Genomic DNA, 12,902 nt, shown 5'->3' on the forward strand with positions numbered 1-12,902 from the left:
GAGTATGGGTCACCATACTTGGCCACATGTCACGTCACTTTTCACTTTTTCACTTTTCACTTTTCAATATTACAGCGAGAATAAAAGTTACTCCTTCTTTCTTTGTGTGAACATTTGGGCGGTGTTATGCAAATCTTCCCACATAGTGACGTAGACATGTGGGGGCGTGTTAGAACGAGCCGTTTTAGGTAGGCATGGCTGACTCTTAACTTTTATAAAGAATATCTCTTTGGATTTGAGACTTTAGTCTTTGCAACTTTACAGATCTTCTTTATGCACCAAGAGCTTGTAACACTCCAAAAAGAAAGGAAAAATTTTAATTGCATCATATGACCCCTTTAAAATATTGGCTATTAAATATGTGAACCCTTTTATTTAGCTAATTTTTCCAACAATTTTCAATTGTGTTCGTAATGACAAAAAAAAACAACAACACTGACTATTCCATACTACAGTACAGTAAACAATCATTACATATATAATTTATTTTAATATAATAATTCAATAATATAATAATTATTTATTTAATAATAATTTATATAATAATTTCCAAAAAATGAAACACTTGGTATATCAATTAAAGAATTAATTGCACAAATACGCCTGCATGATACATGATTCTGTACATGGCAAACGATCAAAACAGTGTTATTTTAGTAACTATTTAGTATTTTTTTAAATTTAGTATAGTTTTATTATCAATATTTTAAATTCATTTTTTTTTTTTTATATTTTGTTTTCATTTTAATTTCAGTTAAAGGTTTAATTTGTTTGTTGTGTGTGTTTTTTCCCCCCCATTTCTGTCATTGTGTATCATTTTTTCCCCCCTTAAATATGTCTATATTGTTTTTAGCAATTTTTATTTAAGTTTTATTTACTTTAGGAATTCAAGTTAAACTAAACTAAAATGATAAATAATGCCCTGCAAGTAGCTAAAATAAAGTAAGTTTAAGATTTGTTATATTTTATTTTATTTCAGGTAACATTTTATTTTTATTTAAAGTAACAAACTGGTTTTCAAATGGTTTTAGTTAACAAAAACCATGGTTCGAATGAAAAACTAGTGTTTGTGTTAAACTTATACACTACAAATATTAATACAAACAACACAATGGATCTAAATCTTAGAACTTACTTTAGAGTGGTCATCTCTGTGAGTGATGGCTGGGTGGCTTTGAGGTAGCTGGCCCGTCGAGCCTGCATCTTGGGCGAGGGTTTAGGGCTGCCGTCCGAATCTCCGCTGTCATCCTCCGCCATGGCTTTCACGTAACTCCCGCTGCGCATGCGTCTGCACGGGATATCCTCATCTTTCCCCAGTGGAAAGCCTCCCCACTCGTCTTGAGGAACCTGTGGGGTAAGAGGTGACACTGTGTCATGAACCTCTTCCGAAAGGTGCATGTCACCGTCCAAACTGCCTCCCGTGCGCTCGGCTCCACAAATCACCCACACCCACACACACACACACCCACACACACACACACACATTCTGATCTCCACTTCCTCTCTTTGAGCCGGCAGAGATAAATAATGAGGCTGCCGGTGTGAGCTTGCATGATTACACTAACGACGCCTCCCTGGGTAGTTAAGCATCTGTCTCAGTGCAGCTCGCTCAGGGAAAATTCTCATCAATAGGACTCTCTGAAAGCATGAGAAGTTGGACTGCGGTTTCAAGAGAGGAACAACTTAGACTGACAAAAGGGAAAAGCTTTAATTTTCAACTACTTGGTTTTAGGATAATCAAATGCTAACAAACTAATTGTAATAAAGCCTTGACAAATGCTCATTAAGACTACATACTGATGTAATAAAATATACAGTAAAATGAGAATTGTATGAAACCACTATTTCGAAGATGCTTTCTGAAGTGGACCAGGAGCTGAAAAACAGCAAAAAAATGTATGCACAGTGACCAAGGCTCAATTTCCAATAATACATAGCTAATTTTTTCCTTTTTTAATAAATCAACCACAACTACAACTCTATGTCAGCAGATGTAGAAACAGCACCTCATATGGTTTCATTTCAGTTTTAGTTGGTTTCACTTGATTATTTGACCTCAAAGAAGGGCTGAACTCATTGTAAACTCCAGTTGCAAAAATACCTGCCAGTTTGTTATGTGATTGTTCAGCAAATACATAACCACTCTAATAATTAATTTTAATTGCATGAGCTTACAGTCACAAAAGTCAGTAATACTTGGTGGTGCTCTTATCATATAACAACAAGGATCCACAGTATTAGTTTAATTGTTTAAATGCCTCACAAAAATGGGAAAATAAATAAATAAATAAAAAACAAAAATTATTCACTAATTACTAAAGTTGGATAAATAACAGTATATCAGGGAAATAACTGGAAATAATGTTGGTTTTTCTTTCTTAAAGAAACTTGAATTAATTTTTTTATTATTATTATGTGGCTCTGGGAACATCCAGCCCCGCTCAATTCGAACACTGCTTCCATGCAAAAATCAAATATCAATTCAAAGTTTCAGAATGTCACACACACACACACCCACACACACACACACACATTCTGATCTCCACTTCCTCTCTTTGAGCCGGCAGAGATAAATAATGAGGCTGCCGGTGTGAGCTTGCATGATTACACTAACGACGCCTCCCTGGGTAGTTAAGCATCTGTCTCAGTGCAGCTCTCCCAGGGAAAATTCTCATCAATAGGACTCTCTGAAAGCATGAGAAGTTGGACTGCGGTTTCAAGAGAGGAACAACTTAGACTGACAAAAGGGAAAAGCTTTAATTTTCAACTACTTGGTTTTAGGATAATCAAATGCTAACAAACTAATTGTAATAAAGCCTTGACAAATGCTCATTAAGACTACATACTGATGTAATAAAATATACAGTAAAATGAGAATTGTATGAAACCACTATTTCGAAGATGCTTTCTGAAGTGGACCAGGAGCTGAAAAACAGCAAAAAAATGTATGCACAGTGACCAAGGCTCAATTTCCAATAATACATAGCTAATTTTTTCCTTTTTTAATAAATCAACCACAACTACAACTCTATGTCAGCAGATGTAGAAACAGCACCTCATATGGTTTCATTTCAGTTTTAGTTGGTTTCACTTGATTATTTGACCTCAAAGAAGGGCTGAACTCATTGTAAACTCCAGTTGCAAAAATACCTGCCAGTTTGTTATGTGATTGTTCAGCAAATACATAACCACTCTAATAATTAATTTTAATTGCATGAGCTTACAGTCACAAAAGTCAGTAATACTTGGTGGTGCTCTTATCATATAACAACAAGGATCCACAGTATTAGTTTCATTGTTTAAATGCCTCACAAAAATGGGAAAATAAATAAATAAATAAAAAACAAAAATTATTCACTAATTACTAAAGTTGGATAAATAACAGTATATCAGGGAAATAACTGGAAATAATGTTGGTTTTTCTTTCTTAAAGAAACTTGAATTAATTTTTTTATTATTATTATGTGGCTCTGGGAACATCCAGCCCCGCTCAATTCGAACACTGCTTCCATGCAAAAATCAAATATCAATTCAAAGTTTCAGAATGTGAGCATGCAAATTACTAAGGCCATACAAAACTCATGCTAACAGAGAGCACAGCTGTGTGTCAGGCTGGTGTGCTGCATGCATCACTCTGCATGGAGGTTCATTTTAAAGTTTGGAAAGAGATTCACGGCTGGCATCGAGAGAAAATCCCACTTTAAAGAATTTCACTGTGATTATATGAATCAGCGCAGAGCTTGTGTTACTGGGGAAACAGCTGGCCTTGACGTCAGAAAGTGTATAAAAGGCAGTCAGAGGAAGAATGACTCCAGTAACATGGGTTCTTTGGCCACACACACCCTCACAGACCCGACAAACACAAAATCTTCCTTCAAAGATACCACCAACATCCACACAAGCCTTTAGTCAAGTCGAGTCTGATGAGCAGAAAATTAGGATAAATCCTGTTGAGCAGATAGATACAAGACTCAGAGTCCTCACAGCAGACTGGGCCTTGCTTCATCATTTCAAGGGATGAAAGACTGTATCCCACATGAGAGCTTCCATTTTCTTCCATTAACAGAATTTCAGTTTATATCTTTAGGTGCTTATTCTAGCCCCATAGCACATTTTTAAAAGTGACTTTTTAAAGTGTTTTCTATGCCTTTATTTCGATAGGACAGTAAGTGAACCGGAAGCGAAGTGGGGGAGCGAGCGAGAAAAAGGGGGACGGGATCGGAAAAGGTCCGCGAGCCAGGACTTGAACTTGGGACAGCCAACAAGGCTATTGGCGCCGACGAGGGCTGTGTGATTAATCAAAATAACATAAATGTTTTTTTTTGATATGGTAATTATCCATTTTAAATTACATTAATATATGTGTTATGTGCTTCAGAGTAAAGCGTGCCACTGTGTTCTTTTACACATGTGCAGCTCATGATTTAGTGTTTTCAGTGTCTCAGAGTGCCTCGGTTCTCAGTAAATGCCTCTTCACAAACTTCAACTCTGCATGCAAGCTTGTGTCACTTTTTCATGCACATTTAATTTTAATTTTAAATTTAATTTAATTTATTTTATTATTGTTTTATTTGTTATTTTTCTTTTTAAAAAGTATTTAATTTTTACATAATATGTAAAATTTGTATATGACAATATGTCATATTGATATATGAAGTAAAAAATATTTTTAGTCACATTGTGCAGCTCTACAAACAATCAAACTTGGAGTTTTAAGAAAGAAAGAAAGAAAGATCACAATGCCTATTTTTAACAGAACAATCACAATTTGATTCCCCCCCCCTAAATAGGAGACCTACTAACTACCATCCTACAAAAAACACTGTTAATGGGACCAGTATATTAACAAAAGTAGCTGCACATCATCTCAAATGTTATCAAAACCATCCGCTATTTTGCTAGCATTCTCTCACAACAACTGAACTCAAATGATCTGCTTCACCTACCATGCTCTCAGATTCCCGTTTACCATATATGGCCTTCCCTGTGACCACATAAAATGATTGACAGGCAGTAAGGGCCTCAAAGTGTTCTGATTGGCAAGCCAAAGTATCTGACTGTGGAGAGCTGACACAGAAACAGGTGCCATTCTATAAAATATCGTAGTATAATGTAACCTAATCTAAAATTTGAAGAATCACTGAAAACCCTATACTGATCGATCACTATTGTGATCCTCCTCAGTGCGCGCACACACACACACACACACACACAGGTACTCCCAAAAGAACAAGCATGAAACCCTAAATGTCTGTATAAAGTCTACAACATCAACATCATAATTTTAACTTAATATCGACAGCAAATCACAACTTGCTCAACATCTTGCTCAAGAATCTTTCCACAAACCTTTAGAACAAGAACAGCACAGTGCAATGCCCTGTCACTCACGGTTACTATGGCAACTGGCATCCAGATTTAGCCCTGAAGAAAGATGCCAATTATTCTTTGTATTGACAGAGCATGATAGAGAACATGTGAGACATCCTGCCAGCTCAATTTAGCATCTGAATTAGTATGTGGCTGCCCACGTGCAAACTCTGATTCACAGTCCGCTGCAGGTGGTCTTAAGATCTTCTCTAGTTCGCTCATTTAATACATGTATAACGTAACGGGTTACCTCATTTGTCTGTTCACTAGGACTATGAGGACTGTGCAGCCTTACGTACAAAAGGAATAGGAAAAACTTTAAATAATATCAGATACATTGAGTTCTTTCTCACCCTAACTAATGTGTTGTTTATTTCTGACACAGTGCTTAATATTAACCTTCATTATAATAATTGATACATGCCCTGTAGAGACAAAAGTACTAAGAATGTAACAATTATACACAAAAATTGGAAAAATTTAAACGACAGCACAAGAGCTCGAGTGCTGTTGTAAAGAGTGTCAGCACAGTGTGTTTTGGCAGGTATTCTTGTCCAATCAGATTACAAGACCACTGTCACGAATATTTGTTGATGACTCCAGGGACTAGTAGTTTGTAATGCCCGATAAAGTAAAAATCATATAATACCTATAATGCCTTTTAAAATCCCAATTTAAATTCTGAATCTGAATTTAATTTGAACAGAATTTAAAGTGAATTTGAATTGTGGTAGCAAACAGGGTGTTTAAAGTGCCTCCTATATAATTACGCATTCAGTTTACATATTTCAGGTTATATATAGTTCTACATTTGAACATTTAAAGATGCAGTATGTAACTTTTGCCTCTATATCGCCATCACTATTTGAAACATAAAAAGTTACTTAAAGGGGTGGTCAATCAGTTATTTTTGAAGGCTTGATTGTGTTTATGGGGTGCACTGTAACATGTGTGCATGCCTCATTTTTATTTATTTTTTTCATTATTTTTCAAATATTTTACCTTTATTCTACACCACTGTTTCTGTTCTTCTAAAAACGGTCTGTTGACTTCCTGGTTCTATGAAGCCCCTTCCTCAGAAATACGCAATTGGCTCAGATTGGTTAGCTGGCACAGTGTGTTGTGATTCGCTAACCGCCTGGTGCATGTTGTCTGGAAATGTCACGCCTCTTACCATTACCCTTTGTTGCTTGTTCCTGGGGGCAGGGTTTATGTACATTTTATGTAAAGCTGATTCTAGTCCCTACCAGCTGTTTGCTGTAGGCCTTAAAAAGCTAATTCTGTAAAAGAATATATCTCCCATGTATATTGCAAGCTCAAACAGCAACATTACACACTAACTAAAGTTTAAAAAAGTGAAATCATAATAAAGCACCCCTTTAAAAAACTAAGCAACTGTTGTAATAACAAGCTACAAATGCTTCACCCACACATGGCATATAGTAGCCTGGTTTCTTTCTGTTTACGGACGTGATGTAAACATGCATCAAACTGACAAATTATATTAATTCCCTGTGAAAATCGGACACAACCTCAAATTATAAATCATTATTGTGTGAATCGAGGTAAGATAAGGAGATAAGTTTTGAACACTGATGTCTTTTAAACTCAATAACCAATTTTTGTTCATTTTTGACCAAAAAAGATGTGACAAGTGAATTGCTCTTCTTGTCATTCTAATTAAACTTCCTGTAGATTTTAAATTCACATTCATGAATGGAAAGGGAGCCAGTTCTTCACTTCTGAATTTTGCACAGCTCAGTTGCATAGGGTGTAGGCTAAGCTAGCAGGCTAATTTGCTAACAGTATGCTAAGCTAGGACGTAACCGTTCATGACACCAGTTATAATGTATGGAGTCTATCCTCTTCATACACATCCAGAAGAACAGCACTCATCCAATCTGCTCCATCCAATCCCACCACATACACAGACACACACATACAAACTCACACAGAACCCAACAAAATAAGAACTTAGTTAAAACATTGGTAAAAAAAAAAGTGATTTTCAGGTTTAGAGAGGGAAATAATACCAGCCAGAGATCAAATGGATCCAAACAGATGCTTGTCAGCTAAACAGAAAGTAAGGCAGCTAGTGGGTTGCACTTACTTCTCGGCAGAACTCAAATCAAAACTGGAGGCTCTCTCCAGTGGTGGAGGAGGAAGAGGAGGGGTGGTGGAAAGGTGGAGGTGGGTTAGGTGAGCATGTGGGTGTAGGGGAGAATCGAAAGGCTTTTTGCATACCTGCAAGAATTGGCATGAGCGCTCCTGCTGACAAGCCTCTGCTTTCACTAGAGCCTTATCTACATTTACTGAGGCCTTCTGGTAGACTTGACGTGCTCTGCTCACCGTGAGAGAGGACGACCACGAGCTCTTCTTCATGAGCTGTGAAGCGTCCACGCTCAGCGGGATGCTTGTGCACGTCGAGCACTTGCCCAAATCATTGCTGCTGCGGGAGTTTTTAAGTGCCTGGTCATTGATGGTGTTGTAGGCTTCCAAGAAGTACTGCGACTGCGACTTATCCGGGTGGCGGCCCATGGTCATGACGCCCGGTGATCCATGGTGAAACAGGCAGGCCTCGCGTTCCAATTCATCCGAGCTCCAGTAACCAGAAGGTGGCGTCCTGTTCTTGGGTTCAGCCGACTTGCAGCGCTCCCGGCTCTTGCTGCGCTTTCGGTGCCGAATAGCAGGGGGTTCTCCGTCGGGGCTGGCCTTGCCTCCATTGATGCTGCCCTTGCCGTGACCATGGTGTGGGCCCTCTAGTGAGTGGGACTTGGTGAAGAGCTTCTGAACGGAGTGTACCAGGTGCCGGATTCGGCCAGGGCTGTCGCTCCGTTGCTCCAAGGCTGCGGCGGCACGCTTGTACTGCAGCGTGTGATAGCCATCCCGAGGCACTGGGAGTTGCCGGTCGAACTGATCCAACAGGACGACGGGAAGACGCTGTTGGCCCTTGTTGGCTGGAACACCTCCCCCGGTGTAGGGAACCACAGCAGTCTCGTCCTTCAGCTCGTGCTGAGAGCTGCAGTGTCGGGGTGCGGTGCCGAATAGCAGGGGGTTCTCCGTCGGGGCTGGCCTTGCCTCCGTTGATGCTTCCCTTGCCGTGGCCGTGACCATGGTGTGGGCCCTCTAGTGAGTGGGACTTGGTGAAGAGCTTCTGAACTGAGTGCACCAGGTGCCGGATTCGGCCAGGGCTGTCGCTCCGTTGCTCCAAGGCTGCGGCGGCACGCTTGTACTGTAGCGTGTGATAGCCATCACGAGGCACTGGGAGTTGCCGGTCGAACTGATCCAACAGAGTGATGGGGATACGCTGTTGGCCCTTGTTGGCCGGAACCCCTCCCCCGGTGTAGGGAACCACAGCGGTCTCGTCCTTCAGCTCGTGCTGAGAGCTGTAGTGTCGGCGGGGGAAGGTCCCGTAAGGCACCACGCAGTCGGGCTGGTAGGGGCTTCTCTGGGAGTAGTAAGAGTGGTCGACCGGGTGGGGGTTGTCGATCTGGCTGATGAGGTAGGGCTTGTGGTCCAAGTGGTGACCCATGGAGTCAAAAGAGGGGTCACAGGTCACCACGTGGTGGTGGCTGCGGCTGCTGGATAAGCCTTTCATCACTGAGATGGAATCATCCAGCGAGGGTCGGAGGCATCCACGCACAGTACGGCTCCAAAGTGACCTGACGGTCTGCAGGGAATACATAGAAAGACATCAATGACTATGAGCATTCTGTGCGAATGTTTTCATGTTTTTTGCTCTGTGGGTCAATAATAGGATACTATACCCTGATCTCTGAATTTAATTCTGAATTAAAATTCCATGAATAATATTAAAATGTGGTGTGACTCCCCCAAAACATAATAATATTTATTAATTAAATCAAGTAAAACTTAAGTTTTTAAAATCATATGAAATCAACATGAATGTAAGGTGTACATGTTTTTAAAGATTTTTTCTTTTATTTATCTTAGACACTCTTAGTATTCATTAAAGGGATAGTTCACCCAAAATGAAAATTCTGTTGGTAATTACTCACCCTCATGTCATTCCAAACCTGTAAGACCTGCTTTCATCTTCAGAACACAAATTAAGATATTTTTGATGAAATCCGAGAGCTCTCTGACCCTCCAGCAACAGATCTACCACGTTCAAGGCCCAGCAAGGTAGTAAGGACATTGTTAAAACAGTCCATGTGACATCAGTGGTTCAACCTTAATTTTATGAAGATACGAGAATACTGTCCTTAGTACCTTTCTGGGCCTTGAACGTGTTAGTTGTTTTGCTGTCTGGAGGGTCAGAATGCTCTCTGATTTAATCAAAAATATCTTAATTAGTGTTCCGAAGACAAACTAAAGTCTTACAGGTTTGGAACGACATGAGGGTGAATTTTCATTTTTGGGTGAACTATCCCTTTAACCCCTTCACCAGCAACAAACAGTTCAATAAAAGGTCTTGTTCTTTGCAAAGTGGAACCACAACCACTTTGCACAAAACAATATTTACTCAAACCTAACCAAGCAGAGCTGATCTGATCAAATACCCTGTTAGTTCAATGAACATCTGTGTTTGACATTACCCAGCAACAGTCAGGCTTTCAAAATGTCTGACAGTACTTGAAAGGATTATTCAATGCTGAGAAGTCTTTTCTGTTCTTCTCAGAGGGAGGGGAAGAAAGCCAAGGTTCAGATGATAGATTGACGATGTAAAAAGGAAAGTAGTATTGAGAATCACAAATAAGTATTCAAGAGGTACTAGGTCCTTTGGTGTGCTCGGAGTTAACTTATGAGTTTTTTTCAATGTTGCCAAAGATTTCAAAGTTTTTAATTTCAATTTAAATTCATACACGGACACACATGCATACATACAAATTAAACCAGAGTATTTTAAAATACTTTTTTGACACAGACCCAACGTGTTAACTAATGACTAAATCAATTGACTAGTCAAGTAGTATGTACAACCCCTAGCACACTACTTTCATTTCATCACCAATCCCAACTACTTTCAGCCGCTCTCTGTCAGAGTCATTAAAATCAGTGCAAGTTGAGCCTGATGGGACACAAGGCAGCACTACGTCTACTGGGGCACTATTTCAACATGAAGCATGATCATTACTCCTAGAGCCTCTGATTTGAGAAAATCTCAATTTCCTTTTTATACCGATGTCTTTTCAGATGTTGTCAGAGCCCAGGCTTTCATCAAGGCTCTTCTTGGAAAGCTCACACTCAGTAATTGCTTGAACTAAGTTCACAAAAATCAAGACTGATTGTCCAATTTATCAGTCAGGCTATATATATAGTTCAGTCATGAAACTCTAGATGGTGCAGGCTGACGGTTTTTAACGTAACTGATGATATTCAGAGAGTTAAATGACTTGGCACAAGCTGATTGGTTCATGCTGCATATGCAGCCAATGAGCTTACTGCCTTGCACTTATATGGCTGGCTAGCATTCACTTGAGATTCCTGCAGCGTGCTTTCAGAGTTTCTCTGAAACTCAACAGCTAGATAAGTAAACAGTCTTCACTCTGATTTCAGTGCACTATTGCGTTCGTCAGATTTACATTTTTAAACTAGAAAACATACAAGTTGTAAAACTACGTACAGGTTATTGGCGCGAGGAGTAATTACTAAGCATGTCTTGTAGCATTAGCAGCAGCAGCAAGCAGTTTTCCTAGTTCATGTATGTGAGAATACAACTGTGACGAGTGGGGGCGGGGCCGAGAGCCGTGGGAACAGAGCGAGGCCGGTGGAGTGATTGCTAATGAGGGACACCTGCACCCACTCACCGGTCTCGAGTCTCACGGAGGAGCTCCGGAAGGATAAAGGAGGAGTGACTACAGTGTTGGACGAGAGAGGACCAGGCCTGGTGCTTTTAATATCTTCTGTGGGCATTCATTTCTACATTAACCGTGAACGGATCGCTTTCAGATGCACACCTCACTAGTGGGGTCGGTTTGCAGTTGGCGTTTCACAGTTGTTCACAGTTTTAAGTCAAGGTGAACCTGTATAACTGTCTTTCATAAATGTCATACTGTCAACAGCCTCACCTATTTAACCATAACAACTTAATGAGCAACAGAAAATAATATACCCACTCATACGTGTACTCGTGCCGCATTGCAATGCACTTCAGGAGAGGGAGCGCTCATTCTTAAAGGGGCCACATCTCTATTTCACTCGTTACCTTGGCTTAGTGATAGTGAAGAGTATATTATGAAAGTCATGTTTAGTGATAGTTTAAAGATATTTAATCATGAATTAGTTTAAAATATCAAGATACTACCAATAATAAATCATTTCCAATCAGTAGCCTATGTACAATGTAGCTAATTGTAGGACACTCTTAAACTGAAATTTACTATTTGTGTATTCAGTTGGGCTTACATAATTCAGATCGCGTTATTGTTAATAGCAGTATGCATAGCAAATCAAGTCAAATTTTACTGTTGTTTATATCAGCGGCAGCAGAAAGTATCTGGTTGCATGAAATTTCAGTGATGACACATGGGATAAGTGACTCTTTAAAATTGAAATAGGCTTTTATTACTTTGTTTATTTAACAGGGCGTACAGAGATTTTGTGAACTCTTCAAAGCAAAATAGGCATTATTTGTTGCGTTTCATTGTTTAATAAAGGACGCTTATAGTAATTCTAAGTATTTTCCTGCAGCTGTAGCAGCAGTATATTTAACAGGGCGTACAGAGATTTTGTGAACTCTTCAAAGCGTAATAGGCATTATTTGTTGCGTTTCATTGTTTAATAAAGACGCTATTCAGATCGCAATTTTTAGCGAATTTAATAGCAGCAGAATGGCATAGCAAATTCAGATGTGATGTTAGAAATAATATTAGCAGCAGTCTGCATAGCAACCAATTATTATTGCTAATATAGCAGGGGCAGCAGAAAGTACTTTAGTTGCATGAAATTTCAGTGATAATGCATGGATGAGCTACAGCAATTCTAGTACTTTCATGGAGTGTAGCAGCACTATCCATAGAATTTCAGATTGCGTTATTAGCAAATTATTTATAGCAGTATGCATAGCAAATCAAATTTATGTGTTTAGTTGCGGCAGCAGTAGGTAGACCGTAGTTTACATTTACATTTACATTTATTCATTTTGCAGATGCTTTTATCCAAAGCGACTTACAATTGCTGAAGTTTCAGTGACTAAAAATAGATGGTATATGGACTCTTCAAGCGAATAGGCATCATTTGCGTTTATTGCGTTATAGCAATTCTAAGTACCTTTGTGCAGCTGTAGCAGCAGTATGCATAGTTATTCAGATCGCATGTAGCGAATTTAAATGCAGCAGCATGCATAGCAAATTCATATGCAATGTTAGAAATAATATTAGCAGCAGGAAGTCAAATTATTGTTGATAATATAGCAGTGGCAGCAGAAAGTACTTCAGTTGCTTGAAATTTCTGTGATAACGCATGGGGTAAGTAACTCTTTAATGTGAAATAGGCATTTCATTTATTTGCTTATTTAACAGGGCTTACAGTAGATTTTGTGAACTCTTCAAAGCAAAATAGGCATTATT

The 12,902-nt window shown here is 39.2% G+C and overlaps 1 protein-coding gene across 1 annotated transcript in view; it reads right to left on the reverse strand.

Annotated features, from left to right (window-relative positions):
• Positions 1–12,902, reverse strand: part of dlgap1a (discs, large (Drosophila) homolog-associated protein 1a) — a 96,076-nt gene that overhangs the window by 45,395 nt on the left and 37,779 nt on the right. Inside the window, exons 2-4 of the mRNA XM_016567069.1 lie at positions 8,449–9,040; positions 7,615–8,087; positions 1,136–1,347 (exon numbers count right to left, since the gene is read on the reverse strand). Of these exons, the coding sequence (XP_016422555.1) occupies positions 1,136–1,347; positions 7,615–8,087; positions 8,449–8,968 (1,205 nt within the window). The 5' untranslated portion in view covers positions 8,969–9,040. The remainder of the gene's footprint in view (positions 1–1,135; positions 1,348–7,614; positions 8,088–8,448; positions 9,041–12,902) is intronic.

The sequence above is a fragment of the Sinocyclocheilus rhinocerous genome, unplaced genomic scaffold (assembly GCF_001515625.1).
Source record: "Sinocyclocheilus rhinocerous isolate Xijiao unplaced genomic scaffold, SAMN03320098_v1.1 scaffold2065, whole genome shotgun sequence".
NCBI lineage: Eukaryota > Metazoa > Chordata > Actinopteri > Cypriniformes > Cyprinidae > Sinocyclocheilus > Sinocyclocheilus rhinocerous.